This window comes from Daphnia carinata, chromosome 4 (genome assembly GCF_022539665.2).
Source record: "Daphnia carinata strain CSIRO-1 chromosome 4, CSIRO_AGI_Dcar_HiC_V3, whole genome shotgun sequence".
NCBI lineage: Eukaryota > Metazoa > Arthropoda > Branchiopoda > Diplostraca > Daphniidae > Daphnia > Daphnia carinata.
In genome coordinates, this window is record NC_081334.1 from 5,884,767 (window position 1) to 5,899,879 (window position 15,113).

The 15,113-nt window shown below is 39.5% G+C and overlaps 5 protein-coding genes across 10 annotated transcripts in view; 2 read left to right on the forward strand and 3 right to left on the reverse strand.

The window, feature by feature from the left end:
• Positions 1–1,600, reverse strand: LOC130687274 (26S proteasome non-ATPase regulatory subunit 13-like). The gene is made up of 6 exons (XM_057510428.1): positions 1,289–1,600; positions 907–1,233; positions 729–843; positions 475–663; positions 217–414; positions 1–145 (listed from the first exon to the last, which is right to left on the reverse strand). The coding sequence occupies exons 1-6, from the start codon at positions 1,498–1,500 to the stop codon at positions 47–49; spliced, it is 1,140 nt and encodes a 379-aa protein (XP_057366411.1). The 5' UTR covers positions 1,501–1,600; the 3' UTR covers positions 1–46.
• LOC130687272 (cyclin G-like) overlaps positions 1–8,136 on the reverse strand; it is a 50,177-nt gene extending 42,041 nt beyond the window's left edge. The window contains exons 1-5 of one of the 2 annotated variants that reach the window (XM_059495183.1): positions 8,003–8,136; positions 7,269–7,477; positions 6,944–7,204; positions 6,519–6,884; positions 6,060–6,456 (exon numbers count right to left, since the gene is read on the reverse strand). In XM_059495183.1, coding sequence (XP_059351166.1) covers positions 6,060–6,456; positions 6,519–6,884; positions 6,944–7,204; positions 7,269–7,412 — 1,168 coding nt within the window. In that variant the 5' untranslated portion in view covers positions 7,413–7,477; positions 8,003–8,136. Of the gene's footprint in view, positions 1–5,903; positions 6,457–6,518; positions 6,885–6,943; positions 7,205–7,268; positions 7,478–8,002 lie in introns of those variants that run through there. The other variant, XM_057510427.2, reaches the window with a different exon arrangement.
• Positions 1–15,113, reverse strand: part of LOC130687277 (GPN-loop GTPase 2-like) — a 69,111-nt gene that overhangs the window by 10,879 nt on the left and 43,119 nt on the right. The window lies entirely within an intron of this gene.
• On the forward strand, positions 1,624–5,703 carry LOC130687299 (exosome complex exonuclease RRP44-like). The gene is made up of 17 exons (XM_057510459.2): positions 1,624–1,730; positions 1,791–1,972; positions 2,030–2,187; positions 2,256–2,461; positions 2,524–2,704; positions 2,765–2,886; positions 2,945–3,004; positions 3,062–3,130; positions 3,192–3,457; positions 3,520–3,538; positions 3,606–3,870; positions 3,934–4,239; positions 4,302–4,545; positions 4,621–4,841; positions 4,905–5,232; positions 5,301–5,423; positions 5,479–5,703. The coding sequence occupies exons 1-17, from the start codon at positions 1,685–1,687 to the stop codon at positions 5,557–5,559; spliced, it is 2,877 nt and encodes a 958-aa protein (XP_057366442.1). The 5' UTR covers positions 1,624–1,684; the 3' UTR covers positions 5,560–5,703.
• LOC130687260 (major facilitator superfamily domain-containing protein 6-like) lies at positions 9,724–14,937 on the forward strand. Of its 5 annotated transcripts, none has more exons than XM_057510409.2 (11): positions 9,724–9,908; positions 9,974–10,735; positions 10,793–10,812; positions 10,872–11,039; positions 11,119–11,252; positions 11,321–11,442; positions 11,510–11,667; positions 11,729–11,813; positions 11,878–12,036; positions 12,104–12,142; positions 14,798–14,933. In XM_057510409.2, exons 1-11 carry the CDS (start codon positions 9,842–9,844, stop codon positions 14,833–14,835), a joined length of 1,752 nt encoding a protein of 583 aa, XP_057366392.1. In that variant the 5' UTR covers positions 9,724–9,841; the 3' UTR covers positions 14,836–14,933. The 5 variants fall into 5 exon arrangements, with proteins under 5 accessions (XP_057366392.1, XP_057366390.1, XP_057366391.1 ...); XM_057510407.2 differs by lacking the exon at positions 14,798–14,933 and adding an exon at positions 12,348–12,656; XM_057510408.2 differs by lacking the exon at positions 14,798–14,933 and adding an exon at positions 12,505–12,656.

Consider the following 15,113-nt stretch of genomic DNA (forward strand, 5'->3'; position numbering starts at 1 on the left):
ACGTTTTTCAAACAGGTTTATTCATGGAAAACGGGATAGTCTGATCTTACATGGTTAATATGTCGTTTGCTTTAGTTTCAACCAGAGTTTCCACTGATTCAATATCTTTACACCAGTTCTCCAATCGTGTCATCATAGAAGAAAGCTGGAAGCATTAAGAATATGTTTTGTCCTTGAGTTAAAGTTGCACTAATAATTTAAAAATTACAATAATACCTGTGTTTTATCAAGGACACGCGGTTGGACCCAGGTGAAATGTGCAGTTGAGTCGACTTGGTCGATGGTACCCTTTAGAAGACCTTGCGCCAAAGCTTTCATCACGAGTAATTCAACCTCATCTTCTCTTGCACCCGTGGTAGCAGCGATATCTTTGAATGACAAATTACGTTTTGTCGCCGGACGCTTGAAAGTCATCTGAAACAGGGATTTTCAATTTGAAACTGAAGACACATTAATAATGTATAACTGCATTACCTCCATGAGTGCTAGAAGCGTAATCTTCTGCAACACAAGACGTTCATTTGTGACGAGGTCTGCCTGCGATGACCATTTTGGTCTTAGTTTGTGAAAACCTGCAATGTCACCAGCATTCATTATAAACAACAGGTCCACCAGCCAGCTTTCTTCCTGGTTTTTCAGTGATTCCAAGACAGGATGTGCCAACTGTGTTGAAATTTATGTTAATCTTGTTCTAAATGTATATTGTTCTGCCAAAGATTTCACAATACCAATTCCCCAAGGTTGTAAATTCCCTCTCCAAGCAAGGCAGCAATGCCAAGATGAAAAGCTTGGCTCTTTTGTTCTGCAGCACTCAAACTTGTAAGCTCAATGCAACCCAGATACCTATTTAATTTTTTAAGATATAGTGGAAGTAAACAGCTTGTTTAAAATGGCAATAAAGTTTACCTCAAAGATGCACGGTAAAAATCGGCATGCTTCCCATGAATACGGTAAAAGTCACTGCAAAGGGAATAGTATCTTCCATGGACTGGGGTAACACCATCTGTCTCGTCAAGAATTTTTCCAATTTCTTCCATGATATTCTTTGTTTCAGCCTGGTCTCCTTTTTCATGTAAAATGATGCCTCCACTCAGAACTTTGCAGAGAGCTGATGCCTCCTTATTTGCCTTCACTTTTTCTTGAAGCTGCTTGAGGAAGGCTAACCGCTCCTCGGGAGTTCCCATTTGTTTCACAATGATAGCACATATCTCTGTCAGTGAGAGAAGATTGATTCTAGAAACACAACAGGAAATGAAAAGATAATTTTAAAAATTGACTATTGAAATACTTGTTCTCAAAATCAGCCACGAAGTTTTCGTAAAGCTGGACGAGTTCGTTATTAGACTGAAGGCTCGGGTGGTTGACAAAATCGAGCATCTCGATGGTGAGTTGGTGCCATAATTTCTTGTTGTAAAGGCTCTCTAGCTTGGCCCATTCGGCGGCTAATTCTTGATCCACAGTGTTTTGCTTAGAGCTCAGATATTTCGCGACGTCCCTCATTCTGAAATCGTTTCACCTGCCTAAATTCAAGCTTTCAAAGAAACTGTCTTGTGTTTTTCGGATGACTCTTCAGCTTTTGTGTCCGTCTGTCGAGACACAGAGCTGCCAATTCTTTGATATAATTTTAACTACGCCCGATGAATTCTTTTTCGTCTGCTGTTTTCCTCTAAACACGTTGCTGAAAATGGACATGCTTACTAGCAAAATATTTTTGCGAAAAACGAAAAGAGGTAAATATTTATCAATGTAACTGTATGCAGACTAGTTTTTACCGTAATTCATAATTACAGGAAAGGTTATAAAAGTAGTTCGAGAACATTATCTTCGAGATGATCTTTGGTGCGGTTCCGATTTGTGTAAGAAATGCAATCAGGAAAATAGCGAAGTACTAGACGATGCGCCTATTTCATCCAGCACACTTTGTGCATATCCACATTATGTTGTCGTAGACACCAATGTTGTACTTCATCAGGTATTTGAAAGCAAAAACTTTTACTTTATGTATTTGGAATCAGAAAATTTTTGACAGATTGACGTTCTGGAAAGTCCAGCATGGAAAAATGTCATCTTGTTGCAAACTGTTTTGGAAGAAACAAGGAAGAGAAGTACAAACAATTATAAAAAACTGAAAGAAATCATGGAAAGCAGAAAAGACAGCTTTTATGTTTTTGTCAATGAACATCACAAGTACCATTGAAATCACCAATTTTCTTCTTCTTTTCATTAGTCATATTTTACCATTACTTTTTCAATAGAGACACTTATGTGGAAAGAAAGCCTGGTGAGAGTGCAAATGACAGAAATGACAGGGCAATTCGTAAAGCTTGCAGTTGGTATCAGACTCACTTGGAAGAAAGTCAACTAGCAAAGGACAAGAAAAAAAAGGTTCAAGTTATTCTTTTGACTCAGGATTTCAAAAACAGAGAACAAGCATTAAAAGAAGGAATACCAGCTTTTAAAGGTAAACACCAATTGCTAATTATTATTATGTTTTATTCTTTAATTTCAACTGTTCAATTCCAGTGGATGAATATGTGAAAAGCCTGAAAGATTTCCCTGATCTCCAAGAAAAATTAGCGGCGTCGCATTCCGAGGATAATTCCGAGAATCGCGAACCTTTGTTCCCCGAGCATTGGGCCCCTACCCGAATAATGACTGGAATAAAATCTGGCAAATTACTTCAAGGAATTTTTCATTGTTCCAGGTAGCTAATGCTGTAATTCGTGTAATAGAGAATGCGTGTTTAAACCATGTTTATCTCCAGGGAAAATTTCTTGGAAGGGTCTGTCAGTGTTGAGGGGCAAGATAAATCCATTCTTCTGCAAGGCCATGCGAGTTTAAATCGTGCAGTTGACGGCGATATTGTTGCCGTAGAATTATTACCAGGTATGGTAATAACAAATATAAATTCAATGCATTTTAACCATTGTGATGTTTTATGAAGAGGACAAATGGACGTCACCTAGTGGTATTGTTCTGGAGGATCAAGAGGACCAAGATCCCGGTAACACAATATGAGATTATGTTTCTCTCAGTATCTCTATTTCGTTCTTTTTGACAGGTGATCAAATTGAAAAGGAAGAAGCATTATTAACCAATAGCGCCAAAGGCAAAGATCGTCAACCCACTGGTTAGGGAAATATTTATTTTCATTTTTCCATGATATTATACACTGCGAATCAAATTTCCAGGTAAAATCGTTGGAATTATTCGTCGCAAGTGGCGTCAGTATTGCGGAATATTGCTTCCGAGTGTGCTTGCCGAAGGAACTCGACATCTGTTCGTTCCTGCTGAAAGAAAAATTCCAAAAATTCGAATCGAAACAAGACAAGCTGCAACATTGTCTTCGCAAAAAATCATTGTTGCCATTGATTCATGGCCTCGTACTTCCAGATACCCACTTGGTCACTTTGTTCGTGCACTGGGTAATATTGGTGATAAGGATACTGAAAATGAGGTGAGATTTACTGTTTAAAAATAATCCTATCCTATTTTATCTTGTTACTTTATTTTCTTTAGGTTCTATTATTGGAGCATGGTAATATTTAACGTAAAATAATTTGCCAATTCATCTAGTAGAAGACTGAATTTTACCTTTCCCTAAGATGTTCCGCATCATAGCTTCCCGGAAACAGTACTTGCGTGTTTACCTTCGATGCCATGGACGATAAGCCAAGAGGAGGTCAACCGTCGCGAGGACTTGCGCAACTTGGATATATGCAGTGTGGATCCCCCTGGCTGTACCGATATCGATGACGCCCTCCATTACAGGGAATTGTCACCAAACCTTTATGAAGTTGGAGTTCATATTGCGGATGTATCACATTTCGTGCGACCAGATACTGCACTTGATAAAGAAGCTGCCAATAGGTATCGTGTTTAATGAAAGTGTTGTAAGTAACTAGTGCTATCCCATCTTTTTTTCTTTGACAGAGGAACAACCGTTTACCTTGTTGATCGACGTATCGACATGGTGCCTGAGCTTTTGAGTTCAAATCTTTGTTCTTTAAGGCCAGACCAGGAACGACTTGCCTTTTCTGTCATTTGGGAAGTGACTGCAGATGCTGAAATAAAAAAAACTCGCTTTGCTAAAAGTGTTATCCGCTCCCGGCGAGCATTCACTTATGCTGAAGCCCAGTGCAACATTGATGACCCACTGCAACAAAATGAGTTGGCCAAGAGCCTTCGTGGGTTAAACAAATTGGCGAAAATAATGAAGAAAAATCGAATGGAAAAAGGGTATAATTAATCCCTCCAGTTGAATCCAGTTGACCTTAATTACAATTTCCATCTTCTTTCAGTGCATTACAGTTATCAAGCCCGGAGATTAGGTTTGAGGTGAGCACCGAAACCAACGACCCCATTGATGTAATTTCAAAGCCTATGCTTGATACCAATAGCATGGTGGAAGAATTCATGTTGTTGGCCAATATTTCGGTAGCCGACCACATCTTCAAGCATTTCCCGGAATGCGCTGTTCTCCGTCGCCATCCCGTCCCACCTGCATCAAACTTTGAACCATTCTTGAAAGCAGGAAAGACACAGGTGCAAAACTATTTCTTTTTTTCTGGTGAACGTTTCTTTCGAAATGCACATATTCACAATTTATTTTGTTGTCAGGGATTCACGTTAGACGTTAGTAGCAACAAATCACTGGCCGCTTCGTTGGACGCAGCTGTTAAGCCGAATAATCCGTACATGAACACGATGCTTCGCATCTTGGCAACTCGTTGCATGATGCAAGCAGTTTATTTTAGCAGCGGAACAGTTGCACAAGCTGACTTCTATCATTACGGATTGGCCGCCCCAATTTACACTCATTTCACATCTCCTATTCGAAGGTTCGTTGGTTAAAGAGCCTTAAGTTGATGCGTTTCATTTATACACCGCTGTACTTTCTTTAGATATGCAGACTTGCTGGTCCACCGGCTCTTAGCGGTAGCTGTTGGTACGGATGTGACATACGCTGAGTTACTTGATCGAAAATGCGTTCAGCAATTGTGCAATAATCTTAATTATCGGCACAAAATGTCGCAGTATGCACAACGATCTTCAGTTGCACTACACACTCACTTGTTCTTCCGCCACCGTGTCCAGGATGAAGACGCCTATGTTCTTTCCGTGCGCCAGAATGCTCTGCAAGTCCTTATTCCAAAGTATGGACTGGAAGGCTCCATTTACCTTAAAGAAAAAGATGATGATTCTAAACCGGCCTTCGTGTACAATCCAGACGTAAGAGATATTATCTTCAGTTCTGTAGCATACCCTTTACCTAATTAAGTTAAACTATTAACGAATAGGAGCCTTCGCAAACTTTTGGCAACATAACGATTCGGACCTTTGATCGGATTGTGGTGCAAGTGAGCCTCGATTCGAAGTACGTTCAACATCAAAAAATAGCTGTTCATCTAGTTCAACCTCAAGTAAGTCGATCAATATGTTTTTAGATAACATAAGTCTTACGTTTTGAGTGTTTAGATTGCAGGATTGTCTGTTGAAGCTATTAAAACTGTGAATGACAGTGAACCTATTCCTAAAAAGTTAAAATCAGGAAAGTAAATAACATTTATTAAATTTTAATAAATGTTCATCATTCGGTAAACAGTTTCACAGTTTTGTACTTTTTATTGTTTTTGTTCCATTTCTTTCATGAACGACGAATAAGGGGAGGGAAGAACAAGCAAAAATGAGACTCGTTACGAAGGATTCGGACAAAACGTAGTAATAATACAATAAATAAACCACTGATGAAATATTATAGTTGACGAATTGATCCAGGTTACCAACATCCGCGATTTCTCCGAGATTGGCCAAATTTCAATCCCAGCAAGATTTGAAATTTTCTTTAGACTCACGCGCAAGAACAAATTCATTATTTTCTTTTCACATCCCCTCAAGAATTTGAATGGCAGTTATTTATCTACAGTATCTACAAGGCAAATGAACTTTTCTTTCAAAGAGTTTGAGAAGATAAACAAAATGCATCTAATAATTGTGGTGTAAATTTTAGGAAGAAGAATTTTTCGCAAAAACGATTGCTGGAATTTCCTCCATTCAAGCAGTTGAAGGACTTTCCTCCTCCAAACCATACAGAAATCTGAACGAATAAGGTGAAGCCGCAACAAAATTGTCGAAAAACGACGTTAAATCTTCTTTGGTCGGAAAGGGCAGAGGCAGCGAGGACAAGACAGCACCTGGTGATACAGGTCGTATCTTGTGCGGACTAAGACGTGAACGGCGGCTGCGTTTCTGCACTTGGCCAAATTGGCGGTTCTCCTCAATGGTTGGTAAAACACTAACTAACTTTTCGGTGGGCCGTAACTGCTTTAACGTACGCCTGGACAGCTTCCAAGTAAGTCGTTGACGGTGAGACGGATTGCTCTGAGCATAGCCATCGTAAGGGGCCATCACTGAAGAGACCATCCTTACGCATTCATTCAGCATGTCATCTTTGACCTATTTCGAAGGCAAACCGTATAAACAAATAGGTACAACAAAACTAGAAGATTTCAAAGTACCTGAGCAAGTCGCTGTAGTTCGAGTAAAACATCACGGCTAATGACCTCAATGGCTGTTTGATGACACTTCATTTCCACAAACAGAAGAGCAAAAGCCAAAACAGATGAGGGAAAGGCAGCATAATTTGCGTCACAGCAAATAGTCTCCAGCTTGCAAGAAAGGATCAGAAGATCTGGTTGAAGCGCGGCAGGTAAAGTTGTCGACAATAGTGCGTGATACAAGTTGAGGAATGTTAAAGTTGTAACTGGTTCTTCCTGGGGCAGACAAGCCAACTTCGCTTCAACGATTTTTTCCATCCGGTTAATGTCTCCGGCGGTACATTTGCATTGAGATATTGTTACCAGATCTTGTGGTTCAGGAACAACCTACCAATTAATTTTAATTACTTAGGTGTCCTGACAAAAACCTGAGGATGCTAAGATACCTGCAACGGTCCTGGGATGGAAGATGTCTCACCACCATTGTTCTGTTTAACCCTCTCCACCCATTGGCAGGCTGCAAGATGGAAGGAGCTGATGGCGATGCAAGACAAGTGTTTGGGACGTGCTTTCATGCGACTCATGAACCGGTCCATTAAATTGAGAGCATCCAGCAGAACTGCAGAGGGAAGATCATACCAGACCTTCAGGCAGCGAAGAACATGAGCAGCTCCATCTCTCATTGCACATGTGATTTCACTGCTTTCCTAAAAAACCACAGTTACTTTATTAGAAGGTCTGTAACATTCAATAATTTTTTATTGTGCTTACTCCTGTGGTGCTGGCTGCTGAGGGAAGTTGAAGCTTGGGCTGGAATTTAGCTTCGAGGGCCAAGGCTTGTTGTAGACTCTGCATCAGTGACGACACATCAGGACAGGAACTTTTGCCCACAGCTACATCCATTTGGACTTCCATTCTGCTGCTCTTCTTGTTTTGCACCGCAAGCAGCACCTTACCACACTCCCAGCAAGGGTAGAGGGCTGGATATAGTAGCAGATTTTCAAGGTTAATTATACACACACACACACACAACTTCTTGCAAATTGCTGACTAGAAGGATTTGGCTGTAGTGCAATAAAATTGAGGGATATGTGAAACTCTTGCGCAAAGAGCGATAAATAATTGACAAGAAATGTAGTTTAAATCTTCAATTAATGCAAAATAAAAGATTCAGAAAGTCAATTAAATAAAGGTCTCTTAATAGAATTTACAAAAGTACTGAAAGATCGCTCTGTTAGGATGAGACTGAATGGCTGGGCTTCGTGCCCCTTTTATTTAGTAAAAAATGTTTCGCGCTCTCAGACTTGTCCGGGCTTGCCCGTTGAAATCCCTATCCTCCCCACTAGTGTCTGTGCCAACAGAGAACATTCGAGATTTTTTTTTTTCTTTTTATAAAAAAAAAACTTTTAATGTGAATGTTACAAAAAAAAAGGAGTGGGTGATCAAATTTTCGCACTGGGCAAATGTTAAAATATTAGATCAACGACAGCTACAAGGAATTGTACCTTTTGTTTGAGATTGTAGCGACAATTGAAGCGACTTTCCGTTAGCACTCCATTACAAATTCTGGCCTCTAGCAACAAAGGGACGGTATCAGCTGTTTTTTAAAAACTGCAGTGCCACTTCTGCCTCCGCGTAGTTCCAACTATTTTGCCTATTAATCGTAAATACAAAAGTGCATTAGGTAAGTAATCTCCAATCAAACGTTGAATATCAAAGTCTAGATTAATTATCCATCTTTTAGGCACAATTATCTTGTAGAAACCTGGCTGCTAATGTAATTTCGCAGTTTAAAATATGCGGAGCGATACATAGACAATGGCGTATACAAAACCATTGGCGGCACTGACCTAAAAACCCTGTTTTTTGAGGTGAAAACAGGGATCATACCTTAAAAGAAATTGTATGAACATATTGCACTATAGAACTTAATTTAGGCAATGTTAACATTTATATGGTTTTCACAGAAAACAACTGTTTTCTCTTTGTACATGAAGACGATGATGACGTAGTTTTGTGACGTCACGCGAGGAATTTCAACATACTAAATTTAAAACGCAGCTTTTGAGGAAATTGAAAGTATTATTTTATTTTAGAAGAAACTGAAAGCGCTTGTTTCAGCTGTTTCGTGCACTTTTGGTTAAATTTCTTTATAGGGCACCATTCAGCAACTTGTTCCACGCTGCGTCAATACTTACCAGACAAAATAACTTTTTTGGTGACGTCTACGTAATGTGCTATGTGCCGTTGCCATTAAATAATTGTTGTGTAATGCTTTAAAGTATTGAGGTTTTCCTGTTACTAAAAGGCCACATAAAATTGGCGAAACTCTTTAGTCGGTCGAGGACATTTGATGAAAAAACGACGCAATAAGAAATGAGCAAACGGAACAAGGCTCTCCGTAGGTCATTCAAGTTGGATTCATTTCCGAATCACGTGATGATCTGCAATCACATAGAGCACTGGGATTTTTCTTATCTTCAGTTAGATAATATTTTTACCCTTGCTTGGCTTTTTGGTTACGTCTGTATTTTTTGTTTCCTGGGTAGGTATTTAAGTAGTCAACAGCGAATACGCCCTAATGGCTACATTACACAAGTAACACATTTTGTGGGGTAACCGTTCGAGCCTTATCTGCCTGCTCGGTGCGTATATGCAATGACCTGCTGACCGCAGTTAGTCTCTGTTGCTTCTAGACTCGTTCAAGTCCAGACATGACATGGAACATCCGATCTCGGAAACTTGATCGAAATAGACCTATGCGAAACATATCACTTTCCTGGTACGCGCAAACGAAAGTCCGCTGCGTCCGCTATCAAACTGAGAAGGTTTAGCATTGAATTTCTGAAGTACCCATCGTTTTTCACGAAGTTTACCATTTCAATTGCTAAGCCATCGAACAGTGCTCGGGAAACGAAGTTGGTGGAAGATGCAACGACTTCTTTAGTTACAGGATGATGGAAACAGAATGTATATGATCCACAACGCGAGACGTGTTTTTCGATGACGCATGCACCACCATGGCGTCTGTCAAAGCTGGCAGATGTAGATCAGCTCTCCATATATCTCTTTCTAAATGATTTTGTTCAGGCGTTAAACCAGATTCTGACATCTGCAAACAATGCTTTAAAAATGTACACTCTCTAACCTCTGATGATAATAAAAACATTGGTGAAAAAAAATATTTATCAGAGATCTCTCTACTGATTCGATCTCAGTCGTGTCCGAAGAGACAAAGCTGAACAAAGAGTCAAGTTATGGCGCTAGAATAAAAAGCGGCAACAGCGCTGTTTTAATCCATTGCAGACCACACGATCTCTGGAGGGAGGTTGTTTGAAACGAAAATGTTGGACGTGAAAATTAATCGGAAGCTCCTTCCAATTAAATCACATTATTTCCTTTTTAATGCAGGTGATTTTGTTCAGACCTATTTGGTTAAATGAAAATCTTCAGTTATATATATATATTTTTTTTAGGCACTGCTCCCTTAATGCCTTATATTCCCACATATGCTAAACAGTTAGGTATCCCTTCTAGTGGTGTTGGAATAATGTACTCTATATTTCCGTTTGTCGGATTGATAGCTAAACCATCCTTTGGTGCTTTAGCTGACAAATTCAAGAAAGGGAAATCCATTTTTATTTTAGCCATAGTCTTTACAGCGCTATTCTTTGGCTCTATGGCTTTCATACCTGCACAGTCTACGGAGGCTTTTATGGAATTAGAGTGCAGCAATGGAACTTATTTGAGAACCTGTAATGTCAGTGATGCCTGTGCTTTAGACAAAATTGAAATGGAATTCCAAGACAAAGAGATTATGGAGTGTAAACTAGTATGTACAGACCCCAACTATTTATTTCTAGAACAAATCTGTAGTGAGTGGAATGTTAGCGAAATGTGCTACACAAATCAGACTCATATAGAGATGACTACCTATACCAATATTACTCACAGTAGTCTCGATCAAAATTGTGTTTATTTCCCTGTAGAAAAAATAGTATTAAACGAGACTGCCATTGAAAACCCACAATGTAGTGGAGCCCCAGCTATCAAGTGTTCAGTTGTTTGCAACAGCTCTACAGTCATGGACTACATTCAAACTGCAATCATTGAGCAGATAGCTGACCCTTATTACACCACCATCCAATTTCAAATGCTATTTTTTTTAATGGCCGGGGCGTGGGCAGCCCAAGCCGTGGTTGTCAGCCTTTCTGATGCAATTTGTTTCAATCTTCTGGGTATAGTATGATTCGAAATTGCATTTTTGTGGTTTTATTAACGACTGTTTTCTTTAGGAGACAAGCCCGAGAACTATGTAAGTAGTTTCGAAAAATTGCAAGAGAAAGTTACTATTGGTACCATTACCTTCTACAGGGAGCTCAAAGGCTTTGGGGGGCAGTTGGATGGGGCCTTATGGCGATTATCGCTGGGTACTTGATTGATCTGGCGAGCGTTGGACAGCTTCAAAAAGATTACACGCCAAGCTTTTACTTGGTCGTCATCATTCTAGCCATCAATGCAGTGTCCGTAATAAAAATCAAGGTTTGTACCTGTCTCGCTTAAACAAAGTCTTTCCACCCTAACTTAATTATTTGTTGCTTTTCGAATATGTATCATCAAGGTTGACTACCACCAAGAGCCTTATCAAACGGAAAAAATTCTAGTTCTTTTCAGAAATCTACGAGTTGTCTTGTTCCTGTTTAGTTGCATCACCTTTGGCATGTGTATCGGATTAGTATGGCAGTTTCAGCTATGGTAGGTAGCATTTCGTTTACAGTACAAGTTCAAGTACGCATGCTACGGACTCGATCCAATTTCACCAGGTTTTTAGAGGACTTGGCATCTGCTCAAGGCTGCGATTCATTAGAGTGGATCAAATTACTGCAAGGGTTAGCCATGGGTGTCCAGTGCTTTCTTGGGGAGGCTCCCTTTCTCTTTTTATCAGGTATCCTCGGTGTACTAGCGTTCAATTTCAAATCAATTACCAATTATTATTCCGCAACTGAGTATAGGAAGAATTTTAAACAAACTTGGACACGTTCATACTATGACAATGATTTTATTGGTGATGGGCATTCGACTTGTAGCCTATTCATACCTGGTGAACCCGTGGTACACGTTGCCTATCGATTTGCTCAACGGATTGACATTGGGCGTTTATTGGTCCACCGTACGTATTTATGAATTTCAAAAAAGCCTTTAAATAAAATTTTGCATTTTTTTACTACCAGATGGCATCATATGCGAATTTGATCGCACCACCTGAAGGCACAAGTACATTGCAAGGAATTTTTGGTGCCTTATTTGAAGGAATAGGTAAATTATTCAATGTTACTCCATGTAATTCAATAAGAACAAACCAACTGCTTGATGTGAACAGGTACGTCGATTGGCAGCTTGCTTGGTGGTTTTATCTATGAAAGCTATGGTGGTGCTATCATGTTCCGGTCCTTTGGAATCTATGCATTAATCTACGGAACCCTTTACTCTCTCTGCCATTTTGCGATGGACTACAAGAAACCATCTTCGGAAACCAGATGTAAGTCATTTTTTTTTTTACTGTAAGCATGCAGTCGGTTACTTATCCGTCTTCTTATTTTCAAAAGACTCGTTGGATGGTACAGAGCATGAAATTTCAGTGAAAGGTACGGAATGATTGTTGCACGGTTTTTGTGGTTTTAGCTTACGTTTGCGTGTTCGTGCGGTTTTAGCTTACGTTTCGCGTGTTGCGTGATTTACGCAAGTCTTGTGGTCAAGAATGAGTATTTCACTGGGTTAAACAAAAGCTAGCGGTATTAGTTTGAACGAAAGAAAGAAACTCAAAATTGTGTTTTTGTTAATCTATTGTAGATTTTCCCTCCGATGGCAGATTTTTATCGAATTACGGTTCGTTAATAACTGACGATACTCATTCTAATTGATCTACTTTGTCCAGCTTTCGTACTCCAAAGCTAAAAGTTTTTCGTTTACTTAAATGTGATTTTTAAAATTCCCTTTATTTTGATAGAATCTCATAGACGAGTCAGCAACCAAAGTTCGCCTTCCATAGTTGATTTCCAAAAAAATAAGAAGTATTAGCTTAGTATTTGAAAAAATATTCTATCGACCATTCCAACATATTTTGACAATCGAATAATTCAATACAAATTTAACCAAAGACACCATACCGAACAATGTAAATGCCCATTAATTTAGCATTTACGTAGATCGGTGAAAATTCGTAACATAGCAAAACTCGATGTCTTAGTGCATTCTAAAGTCAATTAAAGTTTGACTCTTTGAAATGCTGCCCCAACAACCATTTGAATTCGTTCGTGAGGAAATGTAGGCATGTAGAGAGACTCGACGTAAAGTTGCGCAGTCATGTTTTGATGTCTTAATCGTAATTGTGCTTGAAGACCGTGATGTGCAAAAATGTTCTTCGAGCCAGGAAACTGCGGGTAGCTTTTGCCACATGCCGCTGCGAGATATTGCCATGTACTTTCAAGTTTTTCATTTTACAGTAGCTTTGACCTTGTTACGAAATTTGTACAGAAATACGTTGTCGGTACTCGCTAAAAGGGGGGAGAAAAATACGAAAGGAAAGATTATCTAAAGCCTGATCACCTTGCTTTCATACCACGTCTTCATCATTAAGCGTTCTTGGTTATCGAGTCAGGAAGACCGCTAGTGTGACCATGACGCGTCTTTCCTATCGTCTTTTTTAAAAAATGTAGTAAAACTACCGACAATGAAATGCAGTATCGAGTAGATTGATTTTTGGATTCGTTCCAGCCAGGAGAACAAAGTATCACGCATGATTGATCACATCATGACGTCCGTTTCGATCATCATTAACTAATTTTGTTTTGAATATTATGCGTTCTTTCTCGGCGGTGTGAAAGAATGTATATGTATTCCATGAATATTTTGTTCCTGCCTATCACGAACGCTCTCAGTGAATGGAATCTGCGGCAAGCAGGCATGCGTCTCTAATCCTCAATAACTGATTAGAGACGTGAACCCAAAAACCGAGTTGGATAACGAGATTTGAAAAATGATCCCTTTATCGCCAGACCATCAAATGCCCTTCTCTTTTTCTTTAAATTTATTATTGTGGCAGTAGACTGTAGGTAATTGAAAGTTTGAAGTTTGAAACCTACAGCGTTTGATCTTTGGACTTGGCACCAGAAGTGCGCGTGCCGTAGCGAGTTTTTCAAATGCGAAACTTGATTTCATTTTTTTCCCTAATTTAATTTGTAGCGGTCATGCTTTGCTTATTACGTGACAACATTAGTGTGGTTAAACAACAAGGTATGGCTATTCGCACATAGCTTGAGAATAAGATGTAGAGCCTCACAAATTTGAAGTGGTCCGTAGACCTTGTGCGTTTTGAAATAACTATGTAGTTTTGGAAGCCCATTTCTGTACGTCTTTTCCCGCACAGATTTCGTTGACATTGTTTGCATTCCCATCGCTGAATATTCTAAGAGCAAAACAAGAATTAGTTGGAAGAACCTGGCAATATAAATTGTCTATTTCTGTAGTTTTCGGAATTAAATTTCAATTCCGATAGTCAAAAATGGTTTTCGTTACCTTGGTATGCTCGTAGAAAACCGGTCCACAACCTTTAATCGCATTTTCGGCGCATCTTGATTAACGCAAGATGACTCCGCAGAGTCTATGGTTAGCCCTCGCGATTTGCGTTCGTGTCTCTACCCACGTATGCCAAGTTGATCGAAGTTTTAACAAACGAGTTCTACGCACTGATCATCATATTAGGTATAACCTCCAACAGAGGTTATTTCTAGTTTGATGGTGACATCGTGATTCTACGGAATGACTTATATGGTTAACACCAGCTTTATGAATGGAAGTCATCTCGCTATGGTCTCGATTCAAATCTATTGACAGACTCGTTAGTTAAACAAGTCGGTTTAACAATCGAATAACAAATGAGCAACTTCGATTTATGCGAGATCCATTCATGAGATTCAAACCAAAAGAGTTTCACTATATTGCGGTCAATCTGGAGATTTAAATGCAATAGTTGCTAACACCTGTGGGATAGAAATGAAAGTCTTCTTTTTTTTAGGACGCAATATGGCCTGTCTTTAAAAAAAAAGCGTAATAAATAATAGTTTAAATACTGTTTGAAATATGCATGGAAGACAGGTCTGACATCAGCAAAATACTCAAGCAGGTGAGTATTTTTGAATGTAGGTTCCGTGTTTTGCCAGGGACGTTTAGTTCCATATTAGTGGCTGTGTCTCACGGTTGTGGAATAATCGTCTTCACCCTAAAAATTTTTCCTCCTGAAGGGAAAGAAGGCCAGCTAGTAAATACCATGGCTCCATGATTGAAATCCCAGGCAGCAACAGCACATATAAAAGAATGGGAAAGATAACGGAACCCCGGGGCAATACCTGCGTGTGTCTATGAAGTAGCGTGACGTCACCGTGCGCTTGGAGAGTTTCAAAAGGAACAGTTGAGCCCGCCAAAGCAATAGTTGTGTTGAAGCTACCACGAAGGTTGGTTCTAAATATCCCAATCGCCAGGATTTCCCCGTGATCTCCAGACGAAAGCGAGAAATTTATAAAACCGGATAGTGCTGTGGTTGCATGTGGGTTTTGTTTT